This window comes from Stenella coeruleoalba (genome assembly GCF_951394435.1).
Source record: "Stenella coeruleoalba genome assembly, chromosome: 14".
NCBI classification, from domain to species: Eukaryota; Metazoa; Chordata; class Mammalia; order Artiodactyla; family Delphinidae; genus Stenella; species Stenella coeruleoalba.
This window is the reverse complement of record NC_137160.1, coordinates 82194866-82208339: the sequence shown is the minus strand read 5'-3', so window position 1 is coordinate 82208339 and position 13474 is coordinate 82194866. Positions and strand designations below refer to the sequence as shown.

Here is a 13474-nt window from a genome sequence, read left to right as displayed (position 1 = left end):
CAAGATGATGCCATTTAATACTCACGACTCCCCAGCAAAGCAGTACTGTTATGCCCATTTTGCAGATGAGAAAACAGATGTTCAGAGAGGTTCAGTGGTTTCCCCAAGGTCACACAGCTAAGAAGTGGGAGGATGAGAATTCAAATCTAGGTCCAACTAACTCCAAAACCTGAACTCTTACAGTTATGTTGTACTGCTTCACTTATCATTATCTTGGGAACTTTTTGAGGGTAGGAACTAATTCGTATCTAAATCTCAGCACTTGACAGTCATAAATTAGCAGCCTGCTGAATTTCACACATATGTAGGCTTTGGTGGCCAGACCAGCATGGATGGACAGAAGGAAGGATGGATAGAATAAAGGAAGTAACGGGGGGAGGGAAGGAAGGAAGTTAAGATGGATGCACAGATAGATCGATTGATTTTGAATCTTTTGGCTCGATCATGTAATATTGCATTTGCCGCTGTCTCTACCTTTCCCTCTGATATTCTCTGAGTTGTCACATTGAGGTAAAAGCCTGGCCCTGTCCCCTAGACACACAGAAAGTGTAAGTGTTGGCTTCGAAACATACACTGAGAGGCGAGGGTGGCTGAGCTGTCGGTGCTGTGGGGAGTACCCCCACCCCGCCGTCAACGTGCCACTTCCCAGGAGCCTCCTTACTCAGGACACAGGTCCCTGTGTGGTGTCAGAGCCGTGTGAAGGCCAAGTGCCAACTCAGAAAGGTTTTCGCTACTTTGTCATACATGCATTTTCTCAAACAAACACAAGTACTGTGGGTCTGGTTCTGTGCCAGAAGCCAGGGAGGTAACGAGAACGAGACATGTTCCTGGTGACCAGGCAAAGGAAAATGAAACAGCTCACCAAGAGTCTGTCTCTCCCGAGGCTCAGCAGTCTCGGCTCGTTGCTGTCCAGATGAACCCCGAACAGGACACTTCGAATGCTCTTGCGATGAGAACGAAGTCTTGCCAAATACTCCCAGACCCTTCGTCCATTTTTGACTCTCACCACGTAAACGGCCACAGTGAAACTTACATCCTGAGTATGAGCGAAAGAGCAGAAGTTGCTCCTTTTTAGATTTTGTTAACTTAAGAATCATCATTATGTTTTTCATACTAACTTTGCTTTTAGAAATTTTATGCAAAAGGAAAACCTTTGTCTATTGGAGCAAGTAGTAAAATAATGCCCGTTTTGCAGATGAGAAAATCAAGGTTCAAAGTAGGAAGGTGGGGGCAGGGAGAGACGGTATTTGTCTGACACTATGGTCTTACTCTCCTTGCTGGTCCCCACCTCATTCTCTGTTGGAAACTGAAACCCTGACTCTTTCTGCCTCTGTCCTCCCTTCTCTTTATCCGGCTACACAAAATTTTAAAAGGTACGATTAAAAAATATATACATGATGGCTGAGAGTGACAGGGGTCGGGGAGAGGGCGGGAGCAGCCTGAAGGGACCTGGGGCGCCTGAGTCAGTGTGCTGCTGGGAAGCGTGTAAGGGACAGAGGTTCAAGTGAAGCCGGCTGCTTCCCCGCACCCCACCCCATCCCCCAAGAGAACTGGCATGAAGGGAGAGGTTGGGGGGGTCCCAGAAAAATCTTTACTGAGATTAAGAGCCCTATTCACAGAGGGAAGGACCAGAATCCGAAATGCTCGGTGGAAGACTCCGCTTAAATGAGAATGTCATCTCGTCAAAAATCAAAGGGAAAGATAAAACCCTGGATGCAGAGAAAGGGTTCCGAAAAACTAACAAACCAAAATGAGCTGTCAGAGTAGCAGAATCCAAGTCTGGAAGTTCTGAGGCCCTGGTCTTGTTTTCAGGCAGAAGTCCCCCCACTTCCCCCACCCCTTTCTCCTTTTATAACAGCTTTATTGAGATATAATTCACCTCCCACACAATTCACCCACTGGAAGTGTACAGTTCAATGGGCTTTAGTATATTCACAGAGCTGTGCATCCATCATCACAGTTTTAGAACACTTTCATCACCTCCAAAAGAAACCTGTACCCTCTAGCAGCTACTCCCCATCCCCGCTAACTCCCAGCCCCTCCCCCTTGTGGCTTTAACTAAGGTTGCTGAGCCCCTGGACAGCACTCAGTGAAAATACTCACAGCGGTCGCCATATACTGGGAGTCATGGGAGAAGCTGACGTGAGTCACACTGGTTCTGGAATATTTGAAAGGCTCTGGGGTTTCACTTTCTAAGGACATTGCATCAAGAATGTAAACGGTCCCTTCTGTGAAGCCAGCTCCGAGGAGAGCTCCTGAAATCACAAGCCAGAGAACAATGATCGAAAAGGACTTCATTCACTCAAGAAATATCGACTCCACGCCAGACCTTGTTCTACGTGCCAAGGAGACCCCAACGAACACGACAGACAAGGTCCTGAGAAGGAGAAGTAAACTGGAAAGCATGGCATTGTGGGATGAGACCAGGCGGTACAGAGCTCTGCAGCGTCCAGGGGGAGAAGGCGTCCCATCTGGCCTGGTGCGGGGAGAGGGTCAAGGTAACCTTCCTGGAGCTGTGACAGCCAAGGGATTAGCTATTTGGATCTGTTTTCAGTTTAAAACCTAAGACAGGCTGACAAAATGAAAATACCTTCAGGGTTGTAGGTCAGACTCTGGACTCCAAGCCCCTTCTCAAAGATCCTGCTGAAGAGGTATTTTTTCTGTTCATAATCCCACACTTTGATCATCCCACAGAAACTCCCGATGGCAATGAGGGGTTGGTACGGGTGGCAGGAGATGGCACAAATGGCATCCTTGGGCTCTACAAATAACTTCTCAAGTTTGGTCCCATCTGCTGTTAAGTGGTACACTGACGCATCCGACGTTCCAATGATAAAATTCCTGTTTGCCAAGGAGAGACCCAACAGCATCAGTGTTTGCAGGGAATGGGGCACGCCAGCTATTCTGCTGCTAATTGCACATGAAACGCCTCTGTCGTCTGTAATTTAGTGACATTATTAACCCAACATCTCCAAAAATATACCACCAATACCCAACAGCCTCCATTTGCAAGTGAAAAAGCCCACATTTCTACATGTAAATTGAGTCATTAAGTATGCAGATGGACAGTCAGTTGTACAATTAGCTAATCTGCACATGCAAATATTCATTTGTGTATGCAAATATGGAGTTTGGTGCACACATACAGATGTGCCTGCAAATACCACAAGGGTAATTAAGCAGACTCACAGATAATTCTGTCTTGAAATGTTATGGCTATTAACTATCAAATCCCTTTAACTGTAGCGCTAGGACAAACTCAGCTTCGAGAAAGGAGACCAACCTATAGCGAAGGACTCCAGAGGCAACAGAGATTAGAGCCCTTTCCAGCTTCCCACCACTAGACATTCTTAACAGGAGAATGATGTTTCACTTAAAAAATCGATTAAATAGTGATTGTGACCAGCCAAGGAGATCCGTCTGCAAGGCAGGTAAAGGACTGACTAGGGAGGCCAGTACCCTCGAGTTCACATCCCAGGAATAGGAAGAAGATCCCACTGTACACAAACTAAAAGGAGACATCACTTTTTGACCATGCAAATGATGAGATTCATTAACAACTCACCTTACAATAAAAAGGTCACCTTTTAAAGTGTAGTTTGGAGGATAGTTTGTATTTTCAGTCGGAGGAGTTGCCGGGGTCTTTGAGAAGGACAGGCTCCTTATGGAGCTCAGTTTGAAGTGGCTGTACCAGTTCACAATGGACAGGGTGTGATCGTAGAACTTGATGTTACCCCGAATGTCACCTGTGATAACATAGCTGAAATGGAGAATAACGTCAGTTTGTTAAATAATGGTAATGAGTACCATCTATTGAACACCTAATTATATGTCAGCCCCTGGACTCCGGGCATTGTAAAAACTTTCACTTAATACTGCCCTGGGCTTCCCTGGTGGTGCAGTGGTTAAGAATCCACCTGCCAACGCAGGGGACACGGGTTCAAGCCCTCTTCTGGGAAGATCCCACATGCTGCTGAGAAACTAAGCCCATGTGCCACAACTACTGAACCTGCGCTCTAGAGAGGCCGCAAGCCACAACTACTGAAGCCCGCGTGCCTGGAGCCTGTGCTCCACAACAAGAGAAGCCGCTGCAGTGAGAGGTCCGCGCACCACAATGAAGAGTAGCCCCCACTCGCCGCAGCTAGAGAAAGCCCACACGCAGCAGCGAAGACCCAACACAGCCAAAAATAAAAACAAATAAATAAATTTATTAAAAAAAAAAATATTGCCCTATGTGGCTGATTTTACTGTCATCCCAGTTCACATCTAGGAAACTTAAGGCTCAAGGCCTCAGATTGCCAGATTTAGCAAATAAAAATGCAGGATACCCAGTTAAATTTGAATTTCAGATGAACAATGAGTAAATTTTTAGAATAAGTATGTCCCATATATTGCATGGTCCCAAATGCAGTTGCCCCATGCAACATTTGGGACGTACATAAACCTGGCAACCCTATCAGGGCCACGTGGCTAGGCTATGCAGGGATCCAGGTGTATCTTATGCAAAGTCCATGCTCTCTGCTCTCCTCTTCCCTGCCCCGCAAGATCAGCCCCATGCAATGGCAGTGGGCAGTGATTTACATCCTCTGCCGTAAGACTACAGATGACAACAGAGTCCATCAACCATTCCTCTGAAATCACGCAGGCTGGCAACAAGATACAGGAGGACACTGCTGTGAGAGCAATCGATTGTAAAACCCTGTCCAGTCACCACAGCCAAAGGCAGTGCTGCGTGACAAAACAGCTTTTATTTCCAGTCCTCAGAGCCATCCCAAATGAGCCTGTTTTTTTTTAAAGCCTCTGACATAATTCTAATCATGGGGGGCGGGGGGAGGTGTGGGATGAATTTTCTCTTATATACACAAAGTGATTAAATGAGGTTTCTGATTAATAAGCAAGGCAGGTGGGCCGAGTAATTGGCGAGAATGTCATTCACAGCCCTCTGCTGGACAGAAATGGCAAAACAAGCCAAGTGTTTTCTGAGACCTTTTCCAGCAAGGGCCTGGGGTCCTGGCTGGGTTTTATTTAACATGGAGAAAAGGAAACCCAGGCCTGGTCTTCCCTGGGTCCTAACCCCCAACAATTAAAAGTTGATTGCATCATCAACTGCAATGCTACTACTGTCTTTTCTCATCAAGTGAGTGAAGATGACGATTTGCATTTGTCTTTGTAAAGCCACGCCAGGACCTCACTGTTCCTCTGTATTAAAAGAAAGGGTCAAGAAAGCAATGGGCTTCTGGGAAGCAGATGGCACAGTGACTCCAACCATGTGGGCAGGGTTCTTGTCACGAGGCAATCGTCTCCAGCACACTGATAATGGCTGTTTTACCTAGAGCTCCCCTGTACCAGATGACATGCTAAGAGTTTTACAAGGCTTGGGAATTCCCTGGCGGTCCAGTGGTTAGGACTCAGAGCTTTCACTGCCGGGGCCAGGGTTCAATCCCTGGTCAGGGAACTAAGATTCCGCAAGCCATCCTCACAGAGTCACTCTGGAGGGACAGTATTGTTATGCCTACTTTACAGATGGAAGATTGGAGGCTCAGCACATTTAAGTCCCTTGTCCAAGGTCACTTGGCAAGGAAGGGATGCATCTGGCAATGTGAACCCCTTTATGTCTGAGGCTAAGGCATAAGGCTTAGATCATCTATGTGCTCCCGCAGCCTCTCAAAATCAAAGAGTTAGGGAACTTTATAAAGTTATGTTGTGGTTCATCTTTTCATGAGGGGTAAATGTTATTCTGTAATCAGAAAAAAATATATAGCTATTTATGTCCTTTTCTTAAGTTTAAAGTATGGGCAAAATAAGTATAATTAGGGCAGAAGAAAAAAAATTAGTTACTTTTTGTTTCACCAACACAAAAGGATTGTTAAAAGTAATACATGCCTGGGACTTCCCTGGTGGTGCAGCGGTTAAGAAGCCACCTGCCAGTACAGGGGACACGGGTTCGAGCCCTGGTCCGGGAAGATCCCACATGCCGCAGAGCAACTAAGCCCGTGCACCACAACTACTGAGCCTGCGCTCTACAGCTCACGAGCCACAACTACTGAAGCCCGCGTGCCACGACTACTGAAGGCCGTGTGCTCTAGAGCCCATGCTCTGTAACAAGAGAAGCCACCGCAATGAGAAGCCTGTGCACCGCAATGAAGAGTAGCCCCCGCTCGCTGCAACTAGAGAAAGCCTGCGCGCAGCAGCAAAGACCCAACGCAGCCAAAAATAAAATAAATAAATAAAATATTAAATTACTATAAAAAAAAATAATACATGCCCATTACTTTTTTTTAAAAAAAGCAAACCAATCAGTACAAATGAGACTATAAAAAGCAGTAAATCCACCCCCATCCTTGATCCTAGCTCTCAGTTCTTTTCCTCAGAGGCAGCCAGTGTTTCCAGTTAATTGGCTCTCCCCAGAAACAATCCATGCATATACAACATACGTGTATACCTCCAAAAGCGTTTTAAAATAATTTTATAATCATCTATAGCTACTTTTTAATTAATTAAGTACCTGTCAACTGTAGTAAGCACAGTGATACCCTCCTTCTGCAAATGAACCAGTTTACAAGGTGTGATGTGGGGAAAGCCCAAAGAGGTGGAGGCAGACGGCGGTGGGCGGTAAATGTCCCAGACAACCAGCTTCCCTTCCATTGTCGCCGACAGTATTTGGGTTAAATTCAAATGAAAGACTGACTGGCTAAATTTTCCCACGAGCTTGTTGAATGTCTGCATTTCAAGAGACAGGTTATGAGTTACCTTTGGTAGTAAATATAAAACAAAACATTTATCAACACGACGTTTTATAATGTTTTACCTAAATATAGTTGGAAAAAAATAAAGTAAAAAAGAAAAAATCATTTAAAAAAACCCTCCCCCATGGATTGCCACGATCAGGCAATTCTGAACCTCTGAAGGTTTGCTAAGAGCAAGTGAAGGGTTATATACTGGCTTAATTAAACTGTTTGCTTAAAGCAAATGAAGGAGTGATTAATCATCGTTTATATCTGTTCAACTTCTCTTACTGAGGTTTCAGAGACTGATAAAGAAACTAATGTTTGTCGTGGACAAAGCATGCTCCAGCTGTAAAACATTATAAAACAATTCTCTCAGTTTATTTTTGATCATAAATTATTTTCCCATCAGTGGAAATTTAAGTGCTGTACATAGAAATGCCCCAAGACTTCTTATTAAATGTGTGCTACGTAGGATAAGGCACTAGGCCATCTTTCTTAGAGAGTGTCTTAGAGACGAAGTATAGAAGGAACCCAGAGCAGTGAGTGAACCCTCAGTGAATGTTTACTGAATGAATACATGAAGGAAACTCGGCGATCTGTCATATGATACAGTAAGTCTGCTGCCTGACTCTCTACTTAGGCAGAGAAGATCCTAAGGTGGACCTCTTTGATTTGAACACAAGAGGGTCAGTAGAAGCACAATTGGTCAAGCAAGGACATCATATTCTTTCTAAGAACAGCCCTGTTTCAACACGAGGCATTTTTATCATTTCAAACTGCAGCCGATCCTCATTCTTTGTGGATTCGGTATTTGTGAATTTACTTACTTTCTGATATTTATTTGTAGCCCCCAAGTTAATCCTCGTGGCACTTTCACAATCATTTGCAGATGTGTGCATGTGCCAAGTGGTGAAAAACGTGACATTCCCAGCTGAGGTCAAACAAGGCAACTCTGTGCCTTCTTGTTTCAGCTCTCAAACGAGAGACAAGTGTCCTTTTCCTAGCCTGTTTAATGTGATGTTCTAAATTTTTTTGGTGCTTTTTTTTTTTTTTTTGTGGTACACGGGCCTCTCACTGTTGCGGCCTCTCCCACTGCGGAGCACAGGCTCAGGACGCGCAGGCTCAGCGGCCATGGCTCACGTGCCCAGCCGGCATGTGGGATCTTCCCGGACCGGGGCACGAACCCGTGTCCCCTGTATCGGCAGGCGGACTACCAACTACTGCGCCACCAGGGAAGCCCTTTTTGGTGCTTTTTGTTGGTGATTTTGGTATTTAAATTGGCTCCTGACTATGGTACTGAAATGCTGTCTAGTGCTCCTAAGCCCAAGAAGGCTGTGACGTGCCTTACAGAGAATACACCTGTGTTAGATAAGCCTCATTCAGACAGGAGTTCTATCTAGTGAGTCCAACATTAAGGAACCAACATTATATATTAAATATGGTGTCTTTAAACAGAAACATACATAAAACAAGGTCATGTATCTGTCAGTCGGTGAAAGTACTGTGACCCTAGGCTGGCAGGAGCCTATTCCTGTATCTCTCCTAGGAGCAATGATTCAGCATCCGCTAATTCAGGTCTACAGAGACCTTACAGAACATAACTGCTGCAAATAATGAGAACTGACTGTACTTTTTTTTTGATACTTTGATGTATGAAAAGCAAAGTTTGCAGACAGGATAATCTTGCCTTGTGTCCATCGTCTTTTGGCATGCCCTCTTGAAAAATAAAGTTTTATTGGTCAAACCAAAGGTGAAGAAGGGAAGCAGAAAAATCATTGTCAGCTGCACAGTGAGAGCAGGTTATGTGAGTATCAAAAGCAGAAACTGCTGCAGGAGACAGGACTCAAGGTCCACCTCAGGTGCAATCACTCAAGGAAAGCAGGAACGATAAAACGTTCCCCCCAACACGTGGCTCACCACCTTTCTACTGGCTCTGAAACATCTAAATACCCAACATCATCTTTTAAAAATGGTCCTATCGGGCTTCCCTGGTGGCACAGTGGTTGAGAGTCCGCCTGCCGATGCAGGGGACACGGGTTCATGCCCCGGTCCGGGAGGATCCCACATGCCGCAGAGCTGCTGGGCCCGTGAGCCATGGCCGCTGGGCCTGCGTGTCCAGAGCCTGTGCTCCGCAACGGGGGAGGCCCCCGTGGTGAGAGGCCCACGTACCGCAAAAAAAAAAAAAAAAAAGGTCCTATCTATCTATCCAACCATTGACTTATTTTTGGCCCTGCGTCTTTCAGGATCTTAGTTCCCCCACCAGGGTTGGAACCCACGCTGCCTGCATTGGGAGCACCGAGTCTTAACCACTGGACCGCCAGGGAAGTGCACCCAGTATCATTTTTATTGCTCTGAAAACTGAGCAGCTTAAAGGGATCCACTCATGTTCAACTACTTTACTTATTTCACCCCAAATTAACTTTCATCTTTTGTCATGTGCACACATACATTATAAAAATCATCACTTTCTTGGGTATTTTCTCATGGTAGTAAACTTTCTTTGCCATTTATTTATTTATTTATTTATCTATCTATTTTTAAAATATTTATTTGGCTGTGCTGGTTTTTAGTTGTGGCCCGAGGGATCTTTGCTGCCGCGTGTAGGATCTTCAACTGCAGCATGCAAACTCAGTTGCAGCATGCAGGATCTAGTTCCCTGACCAGGGATCGAACCCAGGTCCCTTGAATTGGGAGTGCAGAGTCTTAGCCACTGGACCACCAGGGAAGTCCCTGCCATTTATTTTTATCCATATTATTTTGAACAATCCGTCCATTATTTTTAACTGGCCATTCAGTATGGTAAAGGACCTAAGTAAAAATTTCAAATTATTTTGCAATATAAAGATACATACAAAGAGAAGCCCAAAATGACTAAGCTGACACACACATATTTATTCTCCACAGTCAGACGTAAAAAAAAGCACAACAGGCATACTCACTTTTTCTGTTAAAAGTGGGGCACTGTGAACAAGTATATCTCCCTCTTCATACTGATAAGCACAGAAAAAAAAATCACTACTAAAAAAAGACTTGGTTTCCAAAAGAAGAGCTACATAACAGCAAAAATCAAAACAAATGCATCTGAACAGCGTCAGAGCTTTGCAATTTCTACAGGTAGGATAACCTGCTGTCTCTAGGGACATCTAGAAACATTCTGAAAAAAAATGATTGTGATTAAGTGGTAGTTAATGCAAATCTGAATTCTACATTTATAAGGCTTTGAAGCTATAATTAATACCTGAAGGAATGAATATCACTGAAAATCAGCAATTCAAAGCGTTTTTGTTGAGCATTTTTTTTATTGAGGAAAATTCACTTAATATAAAATTAACCATTAACCCTTTTAAAGTGTAAAATTTAGTGCCATTTAGTACATTAACAATACTGTGCAACCATCATTCCCTCTAGTTCCAGGACACTTTCGTCAGCCCAAAGGAGGGCCTCTATCCATTAAGCAGTCACCTCCCATCCCCCCCAGCCCCTGACAACCACCATTCTGATTTCTGTCTCTATGAATTTACCTATTCTGGACAGTTCATATCAATGGAATTATAGAGTATGTGGCTTTTTGTGTCTGGCTTCTTTCGTTCAGCATAATGTTCTAAAGGTTCATCCACGGTGTGGCAGGCGTCTGTACTTCATTGCTTTTAATGGCTCAATAATATTCCATATATGGATAGACCACATTTGGTTTATCCATTCATTAGTTGATGGGCATTTGATTTGTTTCTACCTTTTGATTATTGTGAATAATGCTGCTGCTATGAACATTTGTGCATAAGTATTTGTTTGAACACCTGTTTTCAATTCTTTGGGGTATATACCTAGAAACTGGTGGGTCATATGGTAATTTTATGTTTAACTTTTGATATTTTTTTAATCTCATGATTTTTCCCTGTGTCAGTATACATATGACCAATCTGTTTGTTAATTCCTTTTTGAAAGGGAATAAAGTCCAAGATCTTGAAAAACCCTTGATCTTGAATATATTTTAGACCTTAAATATATTCACATAAATATTTGCCACATTACTTTAAAAACTTAAATGAAATTTAAATTATCTGCTTCTGATTTAATATGCTAATTTCCAATGGGACTAAAATAAATGCTATAATTAAATCAAAACATTTTAATATATGTTTATTGCTTTCTAAGTAGATACTATATTGTTACATTACCAAAAGATCTGTACTTAAAGAATAAACACATACTTGTTTATACATTTAAAACAAATGAAAATATTTCTACTTACCCACATATAATATATTGCTTGTGTTTTACTATTGCTCACCAATTCTTTATTATTTGTTGGATTAAAAGTAAGGTAGCTCTGAAATATAAAGTATGAAAATATGTTACATTATAATACATTTTCTGTTTCTCTCTGGTTAAGCTGAATGTTAAAGTTAAATTATTTTATTTTATTTTTTTTTTTTTGCAGTACGAGGGCCTCTCACTGTTGTGGCCTCTCCTGTTGCGGAGCACAGGCTCCAGACGCGCAGGCTCAGTGGCCATGGCTCACGGGCCCAGCCACTCCGCGGCACGTGGGATCTTCCCAGACCGGGGCACGAACCCATGTCCCCTGCATCGACAGGCAGACTCTCAACCACTGCGCCATCAGGGAAGCCCTAAATAATATCTTTAATTAAATAACTGAGTAGGAATATAAAACAGAAAAGACATGGGGGATTGCCCTGGTGGTCCAGTGGTTAAGACTCCACACTTCCACTGCAGGGAGCACAGGTTCAGTCCCTGGTCAGGGAACTAAAAGATCCCACATGCCTCGTGGCATGGTCAAAATAACAAAAACAAACAAACAAAACAAAAAAACAAGAAAAAAAAAAGACATGGCATTTTTTAAGCAATAGGAATATAATTTAAATACTGAGTGTTAAAATTAATGGTCTCAAACGTGTTTCCTTTCTTATTTAGTCTTATTTATTATAATTCATCATCTATAAATTGGAGCAAGCAAAAGTAAACTAGTATATTCACCAATAACCTTTATTCTGTGTCCTTTTGGACAAAGACTGCTGTGTATTCATTTCTAAATTTAACAGGGCCACAAGGGAACTTGGAATGAATGCAAAATATTGGAAGGGGGTTCTGATTCCTGCCAAGATGGTGTGTAGCATGGGTTGCCTGGCTCCCTCCCCAAAAATCAACCCTGCAGACACTATAGAAGTGAAGGAAACCTGAAATGCAGAAACTAAGTAACAAGTGAGAAATCCCTGGGGAGACAAGGCATAAGTCTTGAAATGATATATGCATGGGAGGCGGGCAGCTGCAGCCTGACATGGAGGGCTGCAGGAGACAGATGAGAGATGGGTTGGAGAAATGCTTCGTTTGTTTTTTAAAGATTTTTTTGGATGTGGACCATTTTTAAAGTCTTTATTGAATTTCTTACAATATTGCTCTGTTTTACATTCTGGTTTGTTGGCACTGAGGCATGTGGGATCTTAGCTCCCCAACCAGGTACCAAACCCGCCCTCCCTGCATTGGAAGGTGAAGTCTTAACCACTGGACTGCCAGGTAAGTCCCAAGAAATATTTTTTTTTCTTTGATTTTTTTTTTCATCTTTATTGGAGTATAATTGCTTTACAATGTTCTGTTAGTTTCTGCTGTACAACAAAGTGAATCAACGATATGCATACATATATCCCCATATCCCCTCCCTCTTGCGTCTCCCTCCCACCCTCCCTATCTCACCCCTCTAGGTGGTCACAAAGCACCAAGCTGATCTCCCTGTGCGATGAAGCTACTTCCCACTAGCTATCTATTTTACATTTGGTAGTGTATATATGTCCATGCCACTCTCTCACTTCGTCCCAGCTTACCCTTCCCACTCCCCGTGTCCTCAAGTCCATTCTCTACATCTGCGTCTTTATTCCTGTCCTGCCCCTAGGTTCTTCAGAACCATTTTTTTTAATCCATATATATATGTTAGCATATGGTATTTGCTTTCTGAGAAATGCTTTTTAAGTTCCATTCCTGCCTCTCCCACCCCATGTCCTATTCCTTGCCTGTTGACTGCTGCCTCATTTCAGGAATGTAAACTACCAATGCCAATGTCAGGTGATCAATTTCAGGACAACACAAAGGCCTGGGTGGGGTGAAGAACTGGTGAAAGCAAGTGCATGGATCAGGCCTCACAAAGGCTGAAAATCAGCCTCAAATCACCTCAATCTCCGATTAGACCGAGGCGACCACTTTGCCAAAGGCCTCTAAGAAGCGAAAGTAAGTCTTCCTTGGAGTAAGTTATTATCAACCTGAGCCTCAAATTATTCCTATGCTTTTTAAAGCACAACATCTAGCATTCAATGAAAAACAACCAGGCATAGGCAAGAGACATGTCCAAATGACTGAAAAACAAGGCAGAAAAGTAATCTACAGAAAGAGACCCCCAGGAGATCCAGGTTTTTTATGGCTGAGTAGTATTCCATTATATATATGTACCACATCTTCTTTATCTATTCATCTGTTGATGGACACTTAGGTTGCTTCCATATCTTGGTAATTGTAAATAATGCTGCTACGAACACTGGGGTGTATGTATCTTTTTGAATTAGTGTTTTTGTTTTTTTTCAGATATATATCCAGGAGTGGAATTGCTAGGTCATATGGAAGTTCTATTTTTAGTTTTTTGGGAAACCGCCATATTGTTTTCCACAGTGGCTGCACCAAGTTACATTCCCACCAACAGTGCACGAGGGTTCCCTTTTCTCCACATTCTCTCCAATATTTGT

The 13474-nt window shown here is 43.1% G+C and overlaps 1 protein-coding gene across 3 annotated transcripts in view; it reads right to left on the bottom strand.

Moving 5' to 3' along the window:
* CFAP251 (cilia and flagella associated protein 251) overlaps nucleotides 1–13474 on the bottom strand; it is a 68518-nt gene that overhangs the window by 32436 nt on the left and 22608 nt on the right. For all 3 annotated transcript variants that reach the window (XM_079943173.1, XM_079943174.1, XM_079943175.1), the window contains 7 exons: nucleotides 10981–11058; nucleotides 9668–9718; nucleotides 6506–6720; nucleotides 3566–3760; nucleotides 2591–2841; nucleotides 2104–2255; nucleotides 863–1036 (listed from right to left, as the gene is read on the bottom strand). In XM_079943173.1, the coding sequence (XP_079799299.1) occupies nucleotides 863–1036; nucleotides 2104–2255; nucleotides 2591–2841; nucleotides 3566–3760; nucleotides 6506–6720; nucleotides 9668–9718; nucleotides 10981–11058 (1116 nt within the window). The remainder of the gene's footprint in view (nucleotides 1–862; nucleotides 1037–2103; nucleotides 2256–2590; nucleotides 2842–3565; nucleotides 3761–6505; nucleotides 6721–9667; nucleotides 9719–10980; nucleotides 11059–13474) is intronic.